This window comes from Petaurus breviceps, unplaced genomic scaffold, assembly GCF_028583685.1.
Source record: "Petaurus breviceps papuanus isolate PSGF00001 unplaced genomic scaffold, PetGlider_PUasm1.0 164, whole genome shotgun sequence".
NCBI lineage: Eukaryota > Metazoa > Chordata > Mammalia > Diprotodontia > Petauridae > Petaurus > Petaurus breviceps.
The window spans coordinates 13067211-13092401 of record NW_027185735.1 but is presented as its reverse complement, the minus strand read 5'-3'; the positions used below and the strand labels follow the sequence as shown (position 1 = coordinate 13092401).

General features: G+C 35.5%; 1 protein-coding gene and 1 pseudogene across 1 annotated transcript in view; both read left to right on the top strand.

Annotated features, from left to right (window-relative positions):
• The window catches only part of TRIM9 (tripartite motif containing 9), a 166332-nt gene that overhangs the window by 69672 nt on the left and 71469 nt on the right, over window positions 1-25191 (top strand). Inside the window, exons 2-3 of the mRNA XM_069082409.1 lie at window positions 4860-4955; window positions 21952-22074. Of these exons, the coding sequence (XP_068938510.1) occupies window positions 4860-4955; window positions 21952-22074 (219 nt within the window). The remainder of the gene's footprint in view (window positions 1-4859; window positions 4956-21951; window positions 22075-25191) is intronic.
• Window positions 8744-9795, top strand: LOC138156867 (sulfotransferase 1A1 pseudogene; annotated as a pseudogene).

The window sequence follows — 25191 nt, the reverse complement described above, 5'->3', positions numbered from 1 at the left end:
TATTCTGAACCTTGGGAAATTGCCTTTCCTTGACCTTACATTACAGGCTAGCAACAACCCCTCCTTCCATTCTGCTATCTGGAAAGATTGATTGGTTGATAGAGTCCTCTTCTTGTTGGTTGAACAGAAATAATAGACTTTTTGGCACCCAACCTGCATTCTATAATGTTTGTTAGTAAGATAACAGATCTCCCTTAATTGTACATCATTATGCAAGGCTGTTTAGAGATGAAGCATTTCTTTGAGTTAAGATGATTTATAGGACATCTGAATTTTAAACTACCTCAGTGGGAAAACTGAACTTCTGGACTCATGAACTGCTGAACTTAACTCAGAAGCAAAGAAATATGGCTTAGGCAGTTAGAGAACTACAGAATGAAATCATCATAAAATACAAAATTAATATTTAGTTTTCTCACTATGGATTCAATTTTCATGTCTACATAGAGAATTTTCAGATCTATTTATCCAGCCCTAACCTCTCTTCTGACCTCCAGTATTCATTATACAAATACAACGTTATTTATTTGACATCTCAAACCGTATATCCTATAGGCAGTTTGGACTAAAAATGTCCAAACTGAACTTACTATATTTTCCCCAAAATTTTTCCCTCTTCTCAGCTTCCCTATTACTGTTGAGAGTACCATTCCTTCATGCAATCATGCAGGCTTGCAACCTACATCTTATTCTCAGCTCCTTACTTTCTCATCCTCCATGTCCAATCAGTTACCACGTTCAGTTAATTCTACCTTCAAAACATCTTTCTCTCTTGAATACTGTCACCATTTTAGTGCAGACTCTCATCACCATGTATCTGGACTATTGCAATAGTCTTCTGGTTGGAGTATTTGCTTCAAGTCTCTCCCCACTTCAGTCTATCTTCCACTCTGCTGTCAAAATGATCTTTGTAAAGCTCAAGTCTAACCCTGTCATCTCTATTCTAATAATCTCCAATGGCTCCATATTACCTCTAGGATTAAGGATAAAAGATTGTTTGATTTTGAAAGCCCTTCATAACTTCACCCCTTCCTACCTTACAATCTTCTTACATTTTACTACATAGCTTATGAGTCAATGACACTGGCCTCCTTGATTTTCCTTACACAAAACACTTCTCTCTTTGTGTACTTTCACTGGCTATCCCTCATGTTTGGAATTTTCTTCCTCTTTTTCTCTGCCTCTGATTTCCTTGGTTTCCTTCAAGTCTCAGCTAAAATACCACATTCTCCAAGAAAGCTTTCCAGATCCTCGTCACTGAAAGTTCCTTACTTATATTACCTTCAATTTACCCTGCATATATCTTGTATATACATAGCAGTATCCATTTAATCTCCCTCATGAGAGTATGAGCTCTTTGGTGACAGAAACTAATTTTTTTTTTCTTTGCATCCCTGTATAGCACAGTGTTTGACTCTTAGTAAGTACTTAATAAATGTAGGCTCTTTTTTTTTCAAGAGAAACAACTAGACCAATATCTGAGTTCTTAAATGACTAGGTCTTAATCTAATTTCCATTTTTACTTCTTACTTTAATAATATAAGGATCTTGATTTCATCCACCAGAGTTCTTCCTGCACTGACACATGTCCCAGCCCAGCCCCTTTATATCATAGTCCTTGCTTTCATGCAGGAATATATTACCCTCTAAATTTGTCAAAGTTGCAAGTTATAAAATAAACCCACATAAATCCTCAGCATTCCTGTATATTTCTAATGAAATTCAACAGCAAGAGATAGAAAAAGAAATCACATTTAAAGGTACTGTAGACATTATAAAATATGTGGGAATCTACCTGCCAAAACTAACCCAGGACTTATATGATCATAACTACAAAACACTCTTCACACAAATAAGGTCAGATCTAACTAAGTGGAAAAATATCAATTGCTTGGGGCTGGGTCAAGCTAATATAATAAAAATGACAATTTTACCTAAATTAAATTCTATATTTAGTGCCATACCAATCAATTTAACCAAAAAACTACGCTATAGAGCTAGAAAAAATAGTAACAAAATTCATATGGAAAAACAAACAGTCCAGAATATCAAAGGAGTTAATGAAAAGAAATGCTAGGGAAGGTAGACTAGCTATATCAGATTTTAATCTGTACTATAAAGCAGCAGCCATCAAAACTACTTGATAGTGGCTGAGGAATAGAGTAGTGGATCAATGGAATAGATTAGGCACACAAGATTCAGCAGTCAATGACTATGGTAATCCATAGTTTGATAAACCCAAAGACCCCAGTTTTGGGGATAAGAATGCACTATTTGACAAAAACTGCTGGGAAAACTGGAATATAGTATGGCAGAAACTGGACATAGATCATTATCTAACACCATATACCAAAATCAAGTCTAAATGGGTGCATGATCTAGATATAAAGGTTGATACTGTAAGCAATCTCAGAAAACAAGGAATAGTTTACCTGTCAGATTTGTGGAGAGGGAAAGACTTTATGACCAAACAAGAATTAGAGAGCATTATAAAATGCAAAATGGTTAATTTTGATTACATTAAATTGAAAAGCTTCTATACAAACAAAGCCAATGTAACCAAGATTAAGAGGGAAGTGGGAAATTGGGAAAGAATCTTTACAACCTGTGTCTCTGATAAAGGACTCATTTCTAAAATATACAGAGAATTGAGTCAAATCTATAAGAATACAAGTCATTCCCCAATTGATAAATGGTCAAAGGATATGAACAGGCAGTTTTCAGAGAAAGAAATTAAAGATATCTATAAGCGTATGAAGAAATGCTCTAAATCACCACTGATTAGAGAAATGCAAATCAAAACAACTCTGAGGTAACACATCTCACCAGTCAGATTGGCTAAGATGACAAAACAGGAAAATGACAAATGCTGGAGAGGATGTGGGCAAATTGGAACACTAATGCATTGCTGCTGGAGTTGTGAACTGATCCAACCTTTCTGGAGAGCAATCTGGAATTATGCCCAAAGGGCTATAAATAATTTCATACCCTTTGACCCAGCAATACCACTTCTAGGGCTATATCCCGAAGAGATCATAAATGTGGGAGGAAGACCCATGTGTACAAAAATATTTATAGCAGCTCTTTTTGTGGTGGCAAAGAATTGGAAATTAAGGGGGTGCCCATCAATTGGGGAATGGCTGAAAAAAGTTGTGGTATAGGCATGTAATGGAATACTATTGTGCAATAAGAAACAAGGAGCAGATGTACTTCATATTTTCCTGGAGAGGCTTATACGAACTGATGCGGAGTGAGAAGAGAACCAGGAGAAATTTGTACACAGTTACAGACACAACATATGTGTGATGAAGATTGGACCCTTCTCAGCAATGCAGTGATATAAGTCAATCCCAAAAGACTCATGATGAGGAGAGATGTCTACTTCCAGAAAAAGAACTAGAAAGAACTGAGTTTGAATCCAGATTGAAGCAAACTACCTGATCTTTTTCTTTTTCTTGTTTGGCTTTATTTCCTCTTTACCATTTCTCATTCCATCTGATACAATCCGTCTTTATAACCTGACTAATGTCTAATGTGAAAGTATTTGCAGATACTATACTTGATTGTATGCCGCCATAGGGGGGTGGGGAGGGAAGGGGACAGAATTTGAAATTCAAGGAATTGTGGAATTGAATCTTGTAAACTAAAAGTAAACAAACAAATTAATTAAAAAAAAACCTACTAAAAAAAGAATATATCACCCTCTATATTACCTGAAGATGAAGCTACCTCAACTTGGTTATACTGGTACCTAGACAACAGATAAACTGTCCATCATGAACCCAGACTTAAAGCCCTTCTAGATTGTAGAACCTGTTGGAGCTTGTACTTCCCTGGCCTAGCCTTCAAGAACCTAGAGTTACTTAAATGTCAAAATGAAGCATTGAAAAAAGAATTTAATGAGGACCTGACTTTTCATTAAACAAAAATAGTCCACCATCTTAGAAGTCTTATCACATTGATCTTACTTTTTCTTTGTATTCCTCCAATCCCTCCAATTTACCCTGAATATTTCTTGTATGCATTGGAGGAATTTTTAGTCAAGCAAAACCACTGAGCTTAACTACAAGAAAGGACTGAACAATCTCTTATTCAGTATGTAATAGTGGCAATTCCTTTTGGGGTACAGTTTGGATTAGATGATTGCTGAAGTTTCTTCCAGTTCTAAAATTCTATATTCCTCTGTTCAGAGGATGGTAATGTTACTACTATGACTAGATTTTTAAAATAATTATAGTGATAAATTCAATTTGTATATACTCTAAATTCCCTCAGATCCCATATCACTCCCCCTTTCTCCTCTGAGAGTGATCCCATATAATAAACAATTTTAAAAGAGGAAAAAAAAGTCAGCCAAGCAGATTAATACATCAAAAAGTTGACAATATATGCAATGTTCCATATTTGTGGACCCCTAAACTCTGTAAAGAAATAAGAGATGTTTTTCTCATATCTTTTCTTTGGACCCAAGATTTCTCTTTGGAATTTTGCAATATTCACTTTCATTTGTTTTGTGGTTGTTCTTTCCATTTACATTGTATTCATGGAAATATTGTTTTCTTCATGACTGTGACAGTGACTGTGACAAACTGGTAAACCTGGCTGTTTGGTGGCTCGTCCACTTGTAGGAATGAGAGATCAAGATGCTGGTGGTATTCCGCAATAGAATATTTGCAATAGAATCTCAGGATAATCTCTCTAAAATATTTGCAAGAGAGCAAAATCCTTGGGTAGTAGAGGGGGAATTTTTGACTGAAATTCCCTCATTCTCATGTACAAATTTAGCAAGTTTGATTTAGTTTACTAAGTATTTTTTTCATGTGATTGCAAGTGCTGTATTTTTCTCTTTCTCTTTGCAGAGTCAGCTGTCCCAGGCTCTGAATGGATTATCAGATAGAGCCAAAGAAGCAAAAGAATTCCTGGTGCAACTGAGAAATATGGTTCAGCAAATTCAGGTATGACTAGATATGGAAAACAATTCCCAAAATCTTTACAAGTGATCATGCTAAAGGCAGAATTTGTCCATTTCTTGTTATCTGTTGTTAAAAAACCTCCTATCCTTCTTTGTCCAGTAATTCACATATATATGTATACACCATTATAATCATTATTCACACTTATGTATCACTTCAATGATTAAAAAAAGCAATTAACTCACAAAAAAACCCTATAAGATAGATATTTTGCTTTTCAGACAAGGAAACCAAAGTTATATACCTGCAGTTTGATTTGGGCTGACTGCTTCAAAGGATTATCTCATATTCAAGTAACTCTCCACTCTGAAGTCCTAATTCTTGGGGAAAAACCATTGATTCTGATGTCTTAGAAACAGTTACATAGAACAAATAACTCAAGTCTATTTCTTTGGGAGCTATCAGTGCAATTATTTTCCATAGTTCCTTAAGTTAGTTTTAAAAGTGTTTTGCTATAGTTTATTCTTAATTAAACTTAGCTAAATTTCCTGCTCTTATTTTAGTGATAATTCCTCTTCTTTTTCTCCAATGAATTAGATTTTTTTTTCATTTAGAGTAGGTTTTTTTCTCCATTCTTTCATTCAGTAATCTCCTAGTCAATGTCACATGAGTAATCACAATGATCCAAATTAGTGAAGTCCCATTTAATATTTTAGAACTCATGAATTCATCAATTCATGTTTCCACTCTAGCTGTATATTGCATGGAATATTAAAATAATGATATCCTCCATCTGTCTGTGTCTGTGTCTCTGTCTCTCTCTCTGCGTCTCTGTCTCAAAATAGTTAACTCCTCTCCTAAATTTGCTGCCTTGGTTTAGCCAATCTGTACATAGAAATGCCATTTTAAAGCTTAAGTGTTTGAGAACTTGCTATATCCTCATCTTTGATTACCTCAATTTTCTGTTTATTTCAAAACTCTCATTCCCCTAGTAAAATTATAGGGAAACACTTTCTATTCTTTTCCAGTATACCAAAGAGTAACCCATCAGTTGGTTCTTGCTGTTACTCAGATAAAACGTTCAATTCTCTCTAATCTTGCTTCACCAATCAGAATCCTTTCTTTTTTGCTCTAAAAATAATAGAATTAGTAATAGCTTTATCCCATAGAGAATTCATGTCCTCACATTGTTCTGTCCTGGATATAGATGCAACCTAAAATGCATTTTGTCATTAAATGTGATGCAGGAATAATTGAGAAATTCAACATTGATATAAATATTATTAATGCAATTATCAAATCTTTTGCTTCATACACATTTTTTGAGGAAAAGCATGTACCCAGTGAAATATGATTTTATATCCTGATTAATTACCCATGAAGGAGTGAGGTCCTTCCTACAGAGGATTCTTGATTCCAGACTCCTGTGGAAGAGATTCAGCCTAAGGGCAGACTGTTCCCAAAGAAAGTATGACTAGCTTTTCTCTCATATATTTCTTATACCTTCAAACCAGAGTAGAACTCTGGGAAAATCTCTTAAGCAAAGAGTAGTTTGGCTCATGTCCAAGATCTACACAAAAGAAATTAGAAAGTTCCTTTTAGAAAGGTACTGTACAAAGTGTATTAATTATAGGACAGTTATTTGTTTCTTTTAAGCTATTTCCAATAAATGCAAAAAACACTAAGGATTCATAAGTGTGCATTGACAAATACTTAAAACATGATACCTGTTACTCCCATTATATACTTCTGGTAGGTAAAATCTCCCAGGATACTTGTGCACCTGTTGACAATTTCTGACCCCTTCTGTCTCCAACTTAAAAGTCCATATCTCCTAGCAAACCACATCATAGCTTCAGCTTTCTTAGTCTTTATAACATCCTGCCATTATCCATCTTCTTCTCTTGAGAACTTGCTGTTGAAAACACTTTCTATTAGGTAACCAAAACCTATATCAAGGAGATCTCAACCTCTCAAACATAAAAGGCTCCCACCAAGGTGAGAAATACCCATCTCAAAATTGTTACTCTCAGTGAAAGAAACCCAAAGCAGAAGAGGAAGCAATAGACTTGAAACCCAATCTTATATTCATCCAGGCAAGTATACATTCTTGCTGTCAAGAGTGTGTAGTTACCATGGCTCCTGGGTTGAGAGGAGAAGCAAAATCTCCCACCCACCCCCACCAATTTCCTCTGGGAGAAATTTGAGGAAGAAACTCCTGGATCCCAAGTACACTCTCCAAAGTCAGAAAGAAAAAGAAAATGAGAGGATGGAGTCACTGAGTAAAGTCTACTAGGAGCATTGCTATTTTTGGTTCAAAGATTCATCTTCTTTGACATGGCTCTCACATACGAGTACAAAATGGAGGATCAAAAAGAGTCTCTAATCACGTGTGTGTGTGTGTGTGTGTGTGTGTGTGTGTATTAGAAAAGGTCCAGGGCAGAGGTTCATGCACATATATATTCCAATGAGGTGACCTCAGTATATTGCTCTTAATGACTTTGGGACCAAATTTTTATTTGGCAGGCCAAGTTATCCCTTCTCCCATCTCAAATTTCATTCTCACTATTCAACAGAAGACTTGGATTTGGTTTATCTTTTTAAAAGGAAAGCATATAAGTTTACTTCTTTACTTTGTAACTAAATGTTACATAATTACTTCATTGTGTAATGATTTAAAATAATATATAGGTGTAGCTAGTGAAATTTTAAATTGCTATTTAAAAAAATAAAGATATCAAGAAGGATGTCTACAGACAGGTCGGGGACCGAGTCAAGATAGTGGAGTAAAAGCAGGGACTTACCTGAAGTCTCCCAAATTCTCCTTTAACCAACATTATAATAATGCCTCAAAAAGAATTCTGGAGGGGCAGAACCAACAACAGGATAGGATGAAACAATTTTTCAGTCCAACACAACTTTGAAGGTTGACAAGAAAGGTCGACTTCATTGGGATGAAAATGCAGTGCAGTCCAGTGCCAGCTGCTCCAAGTCAGACTGAGTCCCAGCAAAGCAGCAGCAAGTCTTGGGGGACTATTTAATCAATGGCAGCGGTGATGATTTTGGAAACTCTCAGGCCATAGATGGTAAGAGGGTTATAGAATTGGTCGGAAGGAGATTATAGGAGACCCTTCCATGGAATTTGGTGCGGGAATCTGTTGCATTATACTTTTTTGATTCTGAGTTGCAGTCTTAGGATGAGGATGAGGACTAGCAGGAGAAGGGGCCCTGGTTACAGTTCCAGAGCAGAAAAGAGTACTTGTGGTCACTCAGATCAGAGCACAGGCCAGAAGAGCAGTGACTACACCTCTCCTTTGATCATATCACCTAGGAAGAACTGAAGCTTAGAAACTCACAGAACTAGCTCTGAAGATAGCAGGACCAAAAAAAAAACCTGAAGCTTGGGACAGTGCCCACTCCACCCTGAGACAGAGCCCAACTTTAACATGAAGTTAAAAGTTGAGAAAAAGGCTATAAAAATGAACAAATATTAAAAAAAAGAACCTGACCTAGAAAGTTACTATGGTGACAGAGAAGATAACACAAATTCAGAAGAAGACAATGAGATCAAAGCAGAGTCAGAGTCTCAAAGGAAAAGGTGAACCAGTCTCAGATCCTGGAAGAGCTCAAAAAGTATTTTAAAAATTAAATAAAAGGCAGGGGAAAAATGAAGAAAAGAAAAAAAAGTTATGCAAGAAAAAGTAAATAGCTTGGTAAAGGAGGCACAAAATTACTAAAGAAAATAACACCTTAAAAACATAATAGACTAAATGTTAAAGAAGGTACAAAAATCCACGGAAGAAAATTCCTTTAAAAGCAGCATGGGGGCTTCACTCCAAGACACTGATTTCCCACCAGTACAAATCTCCAGATCCAGAAAACTCAGGATGGAGCTGATCCAAGACCACTCCTGCCCACCTCTGTCGTACGTGAATGGTATTCCACTCATCAAGTACTTTGCTGAAGCTCTTGAGCCAATGAAGGATTTGCAGGTCTGGCCTGATGATGTTCTCATCAGCACCTACGCCAAGTCTGGCATGGAGGCTCTAAAGGAAACACCTGCACCTCGACTACTCAAGACCCACCTGCCTCTGTCACTGCTCCCTCAGGCTTTGCTGGATCAGAAAATCAAGATCATCTACATGGTAAGAAATGCCAAGGATGTAGCAGTCTCCTATTTCAATTTCTATAAGATGGCAAAGGTACACCAGGTCCTGGGACCTGGGAAGACTTCCTCGAGACTTTTATGACTGAGAAAGTATCTTACTGCTCCTGGTACCAGCACGTAAAAGAATGGTGGGAGTTGAGGAAGCGGTACCCACTTCTCTACCTCTTCAATGAAGACATGAAGAACGATCCCAAGAGGGAAATTCAGAAGATCACAGAATCTGTGGGACGGCCACTGCCAGAGGACATTGTTGTCAAAGGATCAAATTGTCCAACAGACATCTTTCAAGAAGATGAATGAGAACCCCATGACCAACTACAGCACCATCCCTGATGAAATCATGGACCACACCATCTCTCCCTTTATGAGGAAGGGTACTACTGGAGACTGGAAGAAAGAACACCTTCACTGTAGCCCAGAATGAGAGGTTTGATGCTGATTATGAAAAGAAGATGGCTGGCTCAGATCTTCACTTTTATACTGAGCTCTGAATGGCAACAGGAAGAGAGGGTCATTGACCCATACTTCTGCACTGGCCCCCAATTTTTCTAGTCTTCTAATAATCTTTTTCAGCTTGTAAAATTGGCTCCCGTACAATTCTAGTAGGAAAAAAACCTAACTCACTCTTAGCGTTAAAAAGAGTTTATTCTGCTTACTTATTGTAAACATTGTCTCAGTCTAAAAAAATAAAATGATTTACACCCTAAAAAAAAACAGAGTGGCAGGGGGGATGGCTAGGTGGCAAAGTGAATAGAGCACCAGCCCTGGAGTCATGAGGACCTGAGTTCAAATCCGGCCTCAGACACTTACACACACACAAATACTAGCTGTATGATCTGGGCAAGTCACTTAACCCTAATTGCCTTGCCCTTCCCCCTCCCTCCCCCCCAAAAAATACAACATTGGCCAACTGGGAAAAAAAAGATACAAAATTCACTGAAGAGAAGAACTTCTGAAAAAGTAGCATCAACCAAATGGAAAAGGAGGTAGAAAAGCTCACTGAAGAAAACAATTCCTTGAAAATTAGAATTGGACAAGGAGAAGCTAATGACTCCATGGGACATCAAGAAATGATAAGAATAAAATCAAAAGGATGAAAAAATGAAGAAAATGTGAAATATCTAATTGAAAAAACAATTGACCTGAAAAATAAATCAAGGAGAGATGATTTAAGAATTATTAAACTACCTGAAAACCATGACCCAAAAAAGAGCTTAGGCATCCTCTTCCTTCCTTCCTTCCTTCCTTCCTTCCTTCCTTCCTTCCTTCCTTCCTTCCATCCTTCCTTCCTTCCATCCTTCCTTCTTTCCATCCTTCCTTCTTTCCTTCCTCCCTCCCTCCCTTCCTTCCTTCCTTTCTTTCTTTTTCTTTCTTTCTTTCTTTCTTTCTTTCTTTCTTTCTCTCTTTCTTCCTTCATTCCTTCCTTCCTTCTTTTCTTCCTTCCTTCCTTCCTTCCTTCCTTCCTTCCTTCCTTCCTTCCTTCCTTCCTTCCTTCCTTCCTTCCTTCTTTCCTTCCTTTGGAATGCAATCAAATAAATCCTTATTGGAAAAAGTGTATTGCTAAACATTTTGTCAGTGCAACAACAGGGTAATGAATTCAGCATTCGATTAAAGATAACTAGGAAGCAAAAGAACCCCCATGAAACTCAAGATAAATGCAAAAAAGAAATTTCGAAAATCTAAGCCTGAGTAATATGTTGTTGTTGTTGATCCTTCATTCTTTTTTGTAGTATTTCTAATACTATCATATTTTTAAAATTACATGTAAAAAACATTAACATGAATTTTAATAAAAAAAATTTAGTTACAAATTTTCTACCTCTCTCCATTCCTTCCCCCCAGCAAAATGGTAACTAAATTGATATACATTATATATGTACAACCTCAGAAAACCTGTTTCTATATTAATCATGTTGTGAAAGAAGAAACAGTTTGCAAAAAGAAAAAAAAAACAAAAAGTGAAAATAGCATGCTTTGATCTGCATTCAGATTCCCTTAAGTTCTTTCTCTGTATGTAGATATGATTTTCCATCATGAGTCTTTTGGGATTGTCTTGGATCATTGTATTGCTGAGAAGAGCTAAGTCAATCATAGTTGCTCATCACATAATGTTTGTGTTATTGGGAACAATGTTCTCACTTCACTTTGCTTCAGTTCATCTAAATCTTTCCAGGTTTTTCTGAAGTCAATCTGTTCATCATTTCTTTTAACAAAATAGTATTCCATTACATTCATATACCACAACTTGTTCAACCATTCCCCAACTGATGGGTATCCCCTTAATTTCTAATTCTTTGACACAATAATAAGAGCTGCTACAAAAACTTTTTTACATGTAGGTCCTTCCCTCTTTTATGATCTCTTTGGGATACAGACCTAGTAGTGGTATTGCTGGATCAAAGAGTATGCACTGTGTGATTGCGCTGTGGGCATAGTTTCAAATTGCTCTCCAGAGTGGTTTGATATACAGATGGGCAACCAGTGGTCTCAATGCCACATGTGACCCTCTGGATCCCCAACTGGGTCCCTTTGACTGAATTGAAACTTCACAGAACAAATTCCCTTAATAAAAGGATTTGGAATTCAGTTAAAGGTCACACTTGAGGACCCAGTGGGCCAAATACAGCCTCAAGGTCACTGGTTCCCCAGCCCAGGATGAGTTCAGAATCCCACCAATAGTACATTAGAGCTAGACACCATATTTCAAGAAACAATCAAGGAAAACTGCCTTGATATCCTAGAACCAGAGGGTAAAATAGAAATTAAAGGAATCCACCTATCATCTCCTGAAAGATATCTCATAATTAAAACTCTCAGGAATATTATAGCTAAATTCCATAGCTCCCAAGGCAAGGAAAAAAATATTGCAAATACCTGAAACAATTCAAATATCATGGAGCCACAGTCAGAATAACACAAGATTAAGCAGCTTTTACATTGAAGGATTGCAGAACTTGGAATATAATATTCCAAAAGTCAAAGGAACTTGGATTACAAGCAACAGTCACCTATCCAGTAAAACTAAATATAATTGTTTAGGGAAGAAATTGATATTTAATGAAATTGAGGACTTTCAAGTATTCCTGATGAAAAGACCATTCAAGCACAAGACACAAGAGAAGCATATAAAGGTAAATAGGAAAGAGAAGTCATAAGAGATTTAATAAAATTAAACTGTTTAAAACCTACATATAAAGACAATACTTGTAACTCATAAAAATTTAGGATTTACAAGTTAGAGCAGTTAAAAGGAATGTGCATATAAGGCACAGGTGTGAGTTAACTATGAAAGGATGATATTAAAAAATTAAATTAAGAAATGAGAAAAAAAGGTTGCACTGGGAGAAAAGAGAAGGGAGAGAGACAAAATAGAGTAAATTTTCTTACATAAAAAGATGCAAAATAACGTTTACAGTATGGAGGGGAAGATAGGGGAAGTAGGCAATGCTTGAACCTTGCTCATTAGAATTGGCTCAAAGAGGTAATAACATACATACTCAGTTGTGTATAGAAATCTATCATACCAGGATGGCTAGGTAGCACAGTGAGTAAGAGCACCAGCCCCAGAGGTGGGATGACCTTGGATCGAATCCAGGCTCAGACACTTAGCACCCAGAAACACCTGGCCATGTAACCTTAAGCAAGTTACTTAACCCCAATTGCTTTAAAAAAAAAAGAAATCTATCATACCATATAGGGAAATAGGAGGGGAGATGAATAAAAAAGCAAGGGCTGATAGGAGGAAGGGTGGGTTTGGGAAAAGTCATGGTCAGAAAAAAGCACTAGTGAGGAGGGACAGGATGAAAGAAGAGAAAGAGAAAAGTATAAATGGAAAGGAAATAAATTGGATGTAATTATTAGTTAGTAATAATATTTAGTTATAATAGTAATAGTATTATTTAATAGCCATGACTGTAAATGTGAAAACAATGAACTCTCTCAAAAACAAAAGTGGAGGGGCTATTAGGTGGTGCAGTTAATATAGCACTGGTCCTGGAGTTAGAAGTATGTGAGTTCAAACGTGGTCTCAGGCACAACACAAAACTAGCTGTATGACCTTGGGCAAATCACTTAACCCCAATTGCCCTACCTTCCCCCCTCCAAAAAGCAAAAAAGAAAATCTAAAAAACAAAAACAGAAGTGGATAGGAGAGTGGATTAAAACCCAGAATCTTACAATATGTTCTTTACAAGAAACACACCTGAAAGAGAGAAACACACAGAGTAAGGGTAAAAGGGTTGGAGGAAAATCTATTATGCTTCTGCTGAAGTGGGGGGGGGGAGGAGAATAACAAGGGTATCAATTATGACATCAAACAACATAAAAGCCAAAAAAGATATAATTAAAAGAGACAAGCAGGGAAACTACAATTTGCTGAAAGTAATGTCAATACTAATCAATACTAAACATAAATGCACCACATAGTATAGCATCCATATCTTTTTTTTTTCAAATGCTTTATTAACTTCTGATTTACATCATTCATCTCGGCCAGATTTTGAGTTACAAATTTTCTCCCCATTTTTCCCCTACCCACTGCCCCAAAATAGCAGTCCCACAGGATATCCCTTCCTTCAATCTGCTCTCTCCCATATTTTCTCCCATACCCCTTTTGACTTTTCCAGTGGATCTCTATGCCCCAGTTTCCCAATTACATGTAAAATAGTATAAATAATAGTATCTCTATACATATCTATATCTATATAAATAGATATAGATATTTGAGTATTTGATTTTAAAACTTTGAATTCCAGATTCATTCCCTTCCTCCCTTATCTCCCATCCTTACTGGGAAGATAAGCAGTTCAGTATAGGTTGTACATGTGTGGCTAATGCAAAACAATAACATAGTAGATATATTGTAAAAGACTGACTATATTTCCCTCCCTCCTATCCCACCTCCCACTTGTTCTATTCTCTACTTTGATCCCATCCCTTTTCAAAAGTGGGTGCTCCCAACTTCCCTCTCCCCTAGCCTGCCTTCCCTTCCATCATCCCCTTCCCCCCTACTCTCCTGGAGGGTGAGATACCCTATTTAGTGTGTATTTCATTCCCTCCTCAAGCCAAATTCAATGGGAATAACGTTGAACCATTCCCTTTTGCCTTCCTATTATTCCCCTCCATTGTAACCATTTCTCCTTGCCCCTTCTGTATGAGATAGTTAACCCCATTCTGTCTCTCCCCATATCCTCTCATTATATTACTCTCTCACCTCTTAATTTTACCTTTCAAGTATCATCCCTTCCTGTTAAATTGGTCCTGTGCCTTCTATGTATACCTGTAAACATATTTACACACATTCACATATGTGTTCATATGCCCATATACCCTCATATGTAGACATATATATTTCTATTCTCTTCAACTACTGAGAAAAGGTTCATAAGTTATAATTATTGTTTTTCCATGTAGGAATGTTAATAGTTCAACTTTGATAAGTTCTTTATTATTTCTTTTCCCTGTTTACCTTCTCATGCTTCTCTTGCTTCTTGTATCTGAATGTCAAATTTTCTATTCAACTCTGGTTTTTTCATCAAGAATGCTTGAAAGTCCTTTATTCCACTGAATGACCACATTTTCCCCTGAAACATGATACTCAGATTTGCTGGGTAGGTGACTCTTCGTTTTAATCCCAGCTCCTTTGACCTCCAGAATATCATATTCCAAGCCCTTCGATCCCTCAGTGTAGAAGCTGCCAGACCCTGGGTTATGCTGATTGTATTTCCACAATATTCAAATTGTTTCTTCCTGACTGCTTGTAATATTCCCTCCTTAATCTGGGAATTCTGGAACCTGGCTATAATATTCCTAGGAATTTTCTTCTTGGGATCTTTTTTCAGGAGGTGATTGGTGCATTCTTTCAACCTCTATTTTGCCCTCTGGTTCTAAAACATCAGGGCAGTGTTCTTTGAGAACTTCCTGGAGGATGATTTCTAGGTTCTTACTTTGATCATGGCTTTCAGGTAGTTAAATAATTTTTAAATTATCTCTCATGGATCTATTTTCCAGGTCAGTGGTTTTTCCCATGAGATATTTCACATTGCCTTCTATTCTTTCATTTGTTTGGATCTGTTTAACAGTATCTTGATTTCTCATAAAGTCACTAGCTTCCATTTGCTCCAATCTAATTCTGAAGCAATGATTCTCCTCATTGAGCTTTTGAGATTCTTTTTCCATCTGGCAAATTTGGATTTTTAAGGCATTCTCCTCTTCATTGTCTTTTTGAGCCACATTTGCCTTTTGAGTTAGTCTATTTTTTAAGGTTTGATTTTCCTCAGTCAGGCTGTTGACTCTCATTTCATAATTTTATTGCAATGTTCTCTTTTCTCTTCCCAATTTTTCCTGTAACCAGCTCCTATTTTCCTTTGAAGCTTTTGGTGCAGGAGTTCTGACTTCACTGTCTTCCTCCTGTTCTATGCTTTGCTCCTTTTTGTCCCCAAAATAGGAGTCTAATGTTGGAATCTTTTGTTTGCTTTGTTTCCTTTGCCTGGTCATGTTGCCCCTCAGTCACTTGACTTTTGGGCTTTATGCTACAGTAGGACTCTGCCACCAGATGAGGAGCTTTCATCCCAAATGCTGGGGTTTTCTCAGCTGCTGGAGGCATTAGATTGGTGCCCTCTCTCAGGTCTTATTTGCTCTGGCTAGCTGGACACACACCCCAGCACCTCTACCCTAGACTGCAATCCAGTTCCAAGAAAGTTAAAGCAAGAGCGATTACCCCTCAGACTGGTGCTTGGTCCCCCCACACTCTGCAGGCCAGGAGCTGAAGCTGCCACGTTGCTCTGGCTGGCTGTACCAGGAATCTCAGTGGCTTCTCAGGGCAAAAGCCATGGACTCCCACTTACTGGGTCCCAAAATCCAGACTGCACTGACCTCTCACTTTGTCCTTTGCATCTTTGTGTTGATAAATCTCGAACTGGCCACAGCTGCTGCTGATCTGGAGTCCCTCAAGCAGGTGGCTGGTCAGGCCTGCCCTGGAGCTAAAGCCTTGGCATGGGGCTGGGCTCAGCTCCTAGAGCACTGTGCTGGCCAATTCCTGCTGGCCTGCTGGGCTGTCCTCAGTGGGAGGTTAGCTTCTCTGTGTCATTTTGTGGGTTCTGCAGCTCCAAAGTTTGTTTAGAGTCCCCTTTTACATGGATTGGGGAAGGTGGAAGCTGGAGCCATGTTCTTAAAGGAAAAGTAGAATGAGGTACAGGAGAAAATAGACAGTAAAACCATACCACTGGAAGATCTCAATTTGCCCCTTTAAAAACTAGATAAATGTAACAGCAACAACAATAACACACACACAACAAGAATGAAGTTAAGGAAATGAATAGACTTTTAGAAAAGTTAGATATGAAAGACCTCTGAAGAAAATTGAATGGGAATAGAAAAGAATATAGCTTTATTTCAGTGGTACATGGTATCTACACAAAAAAACAACAATGTAGTGGGTTATTAAAAAATCTCACAACTAAATGCAAAAAAGCAGAAATGTTACATTAATCCTTTTCAGATCATAATGCAATAAAATTACATTCAATGTGATTGCTGTGGATTTATAGATTAAAAATTATCAGAAACTAGATAATCTAATCCTAACAAAAGATGGGTCAAAGAACAAATAATAGAAAAAAAATCAATAAACTCATTAAAGAGAATGACAACAATGAGACAACATACCAGAATTTATGGGATGCAGCCCAGGTGGTATGGAGAAAATAATATCTTTAAATATTTACATCAATTAAATGGAGAAAAATCAGATCAATGAATTGGACATACAATTTTAAAAAACATAAAAAGAAAAATTAAAAATTCCAATTAAATGCTAATTGGAAATCATAAAAAGTAAAGGAGAGATTAATAAAATTGAAAGCAAAACAATTGAACTAATAAATAAAACTAGGAGCTGTTTGCATGAAAAACCACAAAATAGATAAATAATGGACTAGTTTGATTAAGAAAAGAAAGAAGAAAATCAAATAACCAGTATGAAATCTTAAAAAGGTGAAGATTCATCTACAATGAAGATGAAATTAAAGCAATTATTAAGAGCTAGTTGGCCAAATTATATGCCAGTAAACTTGACAATCTAAATGAAGTGGAAATACAAAAATGCAAATTTCCCAAATTAACAAGGTGAGGAAATAGAATGCCCAAATAATCCCATCTTAGAAAAAGAAATTTAACAAGGCATCAATGAACTCCTAAGAAAAAAAAGTCCCAAGTCCACAAGTGAATTCTACCAAAACATTTAAAGAACAATTAATTCCAATGCAATATAAATTATTTAGAAAAATAGGTGAAGGAACCCTACCAAATTCCTTTAAAAGGACACAAATATTGTGTGGATACATAAGTCAGAAAGAGCAAAAAGAAAGAAAAAATTATAGAGCAATTTCCCTAATTAATATTGATGAAAAATTTTAAGTAAAATACTAGGAAGGAGATTACAGCAATATATCACAAAGATCATACACTATGACCAGGTAAGATTTACTAGAAATGTAGACCTGGTTTACTCATAGGAACACTATCAGCATAATTGACCCTATTAATAACAAACTAACAGAAATCATAAGATTATTTCAATAGATACAGAAAAAAACTTTAGACAAAATACAATACTCATTCCTATTTTTTTTTAAAACAACACTGTAACAGATAGGAATGAATTAAGCTTTCCTTAAAATGATGGGTAATATCTATTTAAAACCATCAGCAAGCATATGTAATGAGGATAAGCTAGATGCCTTCATAATAACATTGGAGTGAAGGAACAGCATCCATTATCACTGTTATTCAATATCGCATGAGAAATTCTGGTTGTAGCAAAAAGACAAGAAAGAGAACTTGAAGGAAATTGAATAGACAATGAGGAAACATAACCTTAGCTCTTTCCAGATTATATGATAGTGTACTTAGAGAATCCTAGAAAATCAATTTAAGAACTAGTTGAAATAATTAATAATTTTAGCAAAGTTGCAAGATAGAAAGTAAACCCACATAATTATCAGCATTTCTTTGTATTACCAACAAAACCCAGATGAAAGAGAAGAGAAATTCTATTTAAAACATATATGGACAATAAAAAACACTTGGAACTCTACCTGTGAAGACAAACCCAGGAACTAATAAAACACTTTTTTTAAAAGCAATTGGGGTTAAGTAACTTGCTCAAGGTTACATGGCCAGTTATTTCTGGGTGTGGTGCTGAGTATCTGAGCCCAGATTTGATCCAGGTCATCCCGACACTGGAGCCAGTGCTCTTACTCACTGAGCCACCTCGCCACCCTTCAGCAATTGGGGTTAAGTAACTTGCTCAAGGTTACACGGCCAGGTGTTTCTGGGTGGGTGCTAAGTGTCTGAGCCCGTTATTCGATCTCCAGGTCGTCCTGACACTGGAGCCAGTGCTCTTACTCTCTGTGCTACCTGGCCGCCCCTATAAAACACTTTTAACACTTTTAAAGTTGGTTCTGAACAGTTGGAAAAATATCAATTGCTTCATGTGTAGGTTGAGCCAATACAATAAAAATTTTTCCATGTAAATTAATTTAGTTATTCAGTACCATACTAATCAAATTACCTTAAAAATTATGGAGCTAGAAAAAATAAAATTGATCTGCAAAAACAAAAGGTCAAGAGTATCAAAGCACAGAGCAGCTAGGTTGTGCAGTGAATAAAGCACTGGCTCTGGACTCAGGAGGAGCTGAGTTCAAATCTGACCCCAGACACTTGACACTTACTAGCTATGTGACCTTGGGCAAGTCACTTAACCCCAATTGCCTTGCCTTCCCCCCTCCAAAAAAAAGAATGTCAAAGGAATTCAAGAAAAATGTGAAGGAAGGTGTTCTAGGTGTACTAGACCTCAAACTGTATTACAAAGTGGTAATCATCAAAACAACCTGGTACTGGTCAAGAAATAAAGTAGTGAACCAGTGAACTAGGCACACAATACAAGTAGTAAATTACCATGGTAATTTAGTACTTGATAAATTCAAATATCTGAACTTTGGGGACAAGAACTTAATATTTGATTAAAAAAACCATAGGAAAGCTAAAAATATGGCTTGGCAGGAATTAGCTATACATCAGCATCTCACACTGTTTGCCTAGATAATGTCAAAATGGGTACATGATTTAGACATAAAGAGTGATACCATAAGCAAATTAGAGGAGCATGAAATAATCTCCTTGTTAGATTAATAGATAATAGAAGGATTTAGAACTAAACAAGAGACATAGAGATTTAAGAAATGTAAATGGATAATTTTGATTATATTAAATTTAAAAGGTTTTACAGAAACAAAACCAATACAGCCAAGATTTTAAAAGGAAAACAGAAAGCTAGAGAAATTTTTTCATCAAGTGTCTCTGATAAAGTTCTCATTTAGAGAACTGAGTCAAATTTACAAGAATATAAGTCATTCCCCAATTGAGAAATGGTCAAAGGATATGAACAGGCAGTTTTCAGATGAAGAAATCAAAGTCATCTATAGTTATGTAACAATACTTGAAATCTTATTGATTAGAGAAATTCAAATTAAACAATTCTGAGGTACCACCTCACACCTATAAGATTGACTAATTATGGAAGAAAGGAAAATAACAAATGTTGAAGTAGATCGTGGGTGTGGAAAAATCGAGACACTAATTGAGCCCTATTGGTAGAGTTGTGAACTGATCCAACTGTTCTGAAGAGCAATTTGGAATGATACCGAAAGGACTGCAAAACTGTGCATATCCTTCAAGCCAGTAATACTACTATTAGGTCTATATCCCAAAGAGATCTTTAAAAGAAAAGAAAAATTACCTCTTTTACAAAAAATAGTTATAGCAGCTTTTTTTTTTGTGATAGCAAAAACATGGAAATTGAGGGGCTGCCCATTAATTGGGGAATGAATGAATAAGTTCTAATAAATTGTTGTATTGGAATACCATGTGCTATAAGAAATGATGAGCAGAATGGTTTCAGAAAAACCTGGAAAGATTTACATGAACTGTTGCAGGGTGAAGTGAGCAGAACCAGGAGAACATTGTACTCTGTAACAGCAACATTGTGCAATGATCAACTCTGAATAACTTCGCTATTTTCAGCTATATGATCATCCAAGACAATTCCAAAGAATTGATGATTGAAGACTCCTATTCATTTCCAGAGAAAGAACTAATAGAGCTAGAATGCAGATCAAAGTATCCTATTTTTCTTTATTTTTGATGTGTGGTTTCTTTTTTGAGAATTTGAAATTTAAAATGTTTAAAAAAATGCAAATTTGTTTTTATATGCAATTGGAAAAATAAAATATTATCCAAGAGAAAAAAATAAAAATGAAGATATATACAACAAATGATATTGTTATATGTAAGGGAGTTGTTAAAAAAAAAAAAGATGTACTGATGTGTTCAAATTCTTTCTCTGAGATAAAAATTTATATCTAAAATGTAAATGTCATGGGAAAAGCATGTTTTAAAACTTTATATCAGCAACTGTTCTTTCATATTTCATATATAATTTTTGAATAGGTAGGAAATATTAATATGAAAAAGAAAATTACCTATATTAGACAACTTTTAACTGTCCACTGATATTTGGTACCAATAAAAATTTAAAATGTCAATCAAGATACAGATAATGTTTAAGATAAAGATAATACCCATGATTTCATTTTTTTGAGGTTATGCCCAGGTGAATAAATTCCTTCTATCAACACAAGTTGACACCTCTGCAACTTAGATTTGGAGAATTTCCTAGAGCACTGAGAGATTAAGTTATTGCCAAGAGTCCCTTGACCAGTATATGTTAAAGGTAGGAGCTGAACCTAGGGCTTCCTGACTTTGAGGCGTGTTCTAAATATCTAAAGAATTGCCATTTTTAACATGTCAATTAACTACAATGCCTAGGCTTGAAGTCTGGATATTGTTTCTTTTTATATTCCCTGAATCTAGTGACAATTTGATTTCTCGTAAGATAAAGTAGATGGAATATTGACCTTGGAGTGAAGATTTGCATTTGAATTCCATTCTTTACATTTACTGTGTGACCATGAACAAATTACTGAAATTCCTCTGAGGCTGGGTTTCTTCCTCTGTAAAATGGGGATAATATCCATAATACCTACTTCAAAGGGCACTTTTGAGTCCCAAATAGGAAAATGTATGTAAAGATCTTTGAAAATCTTAAAGCATTATATGTCAGGTCTTATTACTGTTAAGATAATCTACTTCCTCTCAGTTTTCTGGCTATTTTCTAGTCTGTGAAAAGTACCTAACCTTCTCTACTTCTTATGTATTTGTCAATAAATACAGCTTTTTTTTTTTCCTGAGAGCATTCTATTCTTCTCAAATCAGTATCTGTATCGAGAATCACATATTAGGAGGCCTTTACCTGGGGCCTTTTTTTTATAGTGAGTAAGAAATTTGAGATTATTACTTTTTTTCTTTGCTGATATTCTCTCATCCCCTAAATTAGTTTCCATTGTAAGATCCATTTCCACTTTCAATGCCCCCTCCAAATCTATATACCAGAGTTTTGTTACTGATATTAATACCAATTAATTATCTCAATAAATTGACTTTAGAGGAAGGGTTTTTTTTTTTATCCTGGCTGAAAGAACTTAAAAGAATAACACTCTTTGATAGACAGATATATTTGTGTGTATATACATGCTCTATGTGTATTTATATGTGTGTATATATATCTATATATATATATGCATATATACATGCCTAAATGAATTATCTTGAGAAATACTCTTTCATTCCCTTCAATAAGGATTTTGACAGATTGCAGGGATCAGAGAACTTCATTTCTACCAATTTCCTTAGAGTGTGGATGTGATCCTAGAATTTCATTTCTGTGATATGTTTATTTGTCTTTTTGTACAGGAGAACAGTGTTGAATTTGAAGCCTGCCTGGTAGCCCAATGTGATGCTCTCATTGATGCTCTTAATAGAAGAAAAGCTCAGTTGCTTTCCCGAGTCAACAAGGAACATGAACACAAGCTAAAGGTGAGTACTGACATCTGAGAAAAGAAAAAAAAGAAAACAAGTTGAATCTCAGTTTCAGCTAGTGGGATATTTTATCACTATTCTGAGAGAGGATTTTAGGACATCCTCTGGTTTCCAGAAATAATGAATAAAAGAAAATAAGCACATGTGTGATTTATATTCATACTGGGCAAAAAGAAAAATTTACAAAAGAATTTCCTGCTTCCAAGAAAAGTTCAATATTTGCCATAAATATCTGTAATTAAGTAGCTGATGATTTTGTCTGGTGTTTATGTTACACAGTAGAATTAATAATGGAGACAGAAAAAGAAAAGCATTTTTTCCATAAGCTTTCTCCAGAGAGAGAATAAACATAGTGAGTAAGAAATTTGAGATTATTGCTTTTTTCTTTGCTGATATTTTCTAATCCCCTTAATTAGTTTCCATTGTAGGATCCATTTCCATTTTAAACCCCCCCCCCCCACACACACACACAAAAAAATCTATATACCAGAGTTTGGGTATGACAAATTTTACCTGTGTGCTTCTATGCATTGCAGTTTGATCACTGAGAGCTCATTTGGAACTGTAGATTAGAGGCTGTTGTAAAAATGGTGGCAAAGAAATATCAGCCAATTATTTAGGATGTTGCATTTGTAACTGCAAAACCTCAAGTATTTGCCTGCCATTTCAAAATCCTGTCATGCCAGTCTGTGTTCTTCCATTGAGTTGTTTTTACATTTCATCCAAGAGAGTGACAGATGACATCTTCAGCAGAAATTTCAGATAATCTCTGAGAAGAGAGGATAAAATTGTATGCTTCAAAATTTTGAAAGAAATTTAAAATAAAGAAATTAGGCCTCCTAATGATCACAGATAGTAATAGTAGGTGGTTCATGTATCAGATAAAGGGTGACAATCCTCAATGTTTGCTAAGTTGATTGTGATGTTTCCTTATAAATGAAATTTTATTTTTAAATCTGTCTCCCCCATCTCCCTACTAAGAAAGAAAAAACAAAAACAAAAAAATATTTATTATAAACTTTAAGAGTCAAGTAAAACATATTACTGCATTAATCATGTACAAAAAAATTATGCATTTTAATCTGTCCTCTTGATATATCATCTCTCTTAAGATGGTGGATAGTATATTTCATAGTCTTCAGGAATTGTGGCTGGTAGTTGCATTGATCAGAGTTCCTTAATCCTTCAAAGTTGTTTTCACAATATTGTTATTATCATATAAGTTACTCTTCTGGTTCTGCTCACTTCATCAGTCCATACAAATCTTCCCAGGTTTCTGTAAAACTATCTCCTTCATCATTTCTTATGGCATAATAATATTCTATCATTATCATATACCATAACTTAATAGCTATTACCAGTGATGTGTATCCCTTCAACTTCTAATTCTTTGCCAACGCAAAAAGCTGCTATAAATATTTCCATACATATAGTTCATCTTCTTCTTATTGGAACTTGTTGGGATGTACTTTGCTATATTTCTTCATAGTGTTTTGAAGAACAGGACCTGGATTGTTTCACTTTAGTCAAATCTCTTGTAAGCCATAGAACAAGCAGGTTCCCTAGGATCCTGAGAACTAATGAACTCTAATTTTCAAATAATTTTTTAAATCCTGTTCCATATACCTTAGTGGTCCATCTTTCATTTATACTTTATGTATCTGGTTTGTACATGGTTGTTGAACCAACAGAATAGGAGCTTATTGAGGGTGTGGACCATACCATATTTTTCCTTTCTTTATATCTGTAGAGATTAGCACAGTATAAGCACTTAAAATCTGGATAATTTACCAAGAGTGAAAGGATAGCTGACATTTTGAGGTCTTCATTGATTTCAGGGTTCCATTTTCTGGTTTATGATTCAGTATTTCAATCTGTTAGAGGTCCATAGGAACAGTGATTGATACTTTGCATGGAAATGCTATTTTTAAAAATATTTTTAAAATTTTTTTAATTTTTAATTAAAATTTAATTCTTATTATTTATTATTTAATTATTTAATTTTTATTTAATTTATTTTAATTAATTTAATTTAATATTATTTAATTTTTAATTAAAATTTAATTTTTTTAAAATGCTATTTTTAAAATACATGGAAAATGCTATTTTTTTCCAGAGTCCTAAAACTCCATAATTGAGAAATCATTATAGAAAAGATCTAGAAAATGCTTCTAGAGCAATCTAAAGCCATTAATTTAAAGTGAGATATAAAAATTTAATCATGTGACTTTGTGATTACTAAATAAACCTGGGAATATCCAGTCAACCATTTGTTCAACAGCATATATTCATTATTCATTGTAGCAAGACACTGTGGAAGATATTGCGGTGAAGGTATAGTGAAAACATGGTTACCATTGTCAATGACTTTTCAATCTAATGAAGAATATAGGATCAATATTTTAAAACAAACAAATCTGGAAAGCAAACAATAGAGATTATGAGATTTCTGATGAATTCTTTTGACTAGGAAGGTAGTTTAATGTAACAGAACTGGGTATTTTCAAACTTAGCCATGATGGTAATGCAATCAAAGGAGTTGTCAGGGAGGAAGACTTCATGTATGCTACTATTCTAATCTTTGCTGTTTGAAATGAAAACTACCACAAAATAGTTCTAATGTAAATCAGTTTGTAGTTATTAATAATGATTACCATTTGATTCTTTTTATACCATGGTTTATAGTTAGTCTTATTTTATTTCCATTCCCATACTATGATACTACTCTTCATCATACTTAGCTATTTTCCATTTGTTTCTGGCTTCTAGTTGGAGATTTTTGCTAAATTACTATCTCAAACTGGATGTTCCTTGGATATCTCAAGATCAACATTTCCCAAACTGAAGTCATATCTTCCCCAAAGCCCTCCTCTTGCCCCAACTTTAGATTACTATTAAGGGTACCATCACCCCTTCCAGTCACCTAGGTTCAAAATGAAGGTGTCATTCTCAACTCTTTATTCTCTCTCACCCTCCATCTCAGTCTCTTCTACTAGATCCATGTCCCTCATACTTACTATGAATATGTAGGTTTCTCAAAAGGTTCCTGGGTTTGTTCTCTCTCTCTCTCTCTCATTCTCTCTCTCTCTCTCTCTCTCTCTCTCTCTCTCTCCC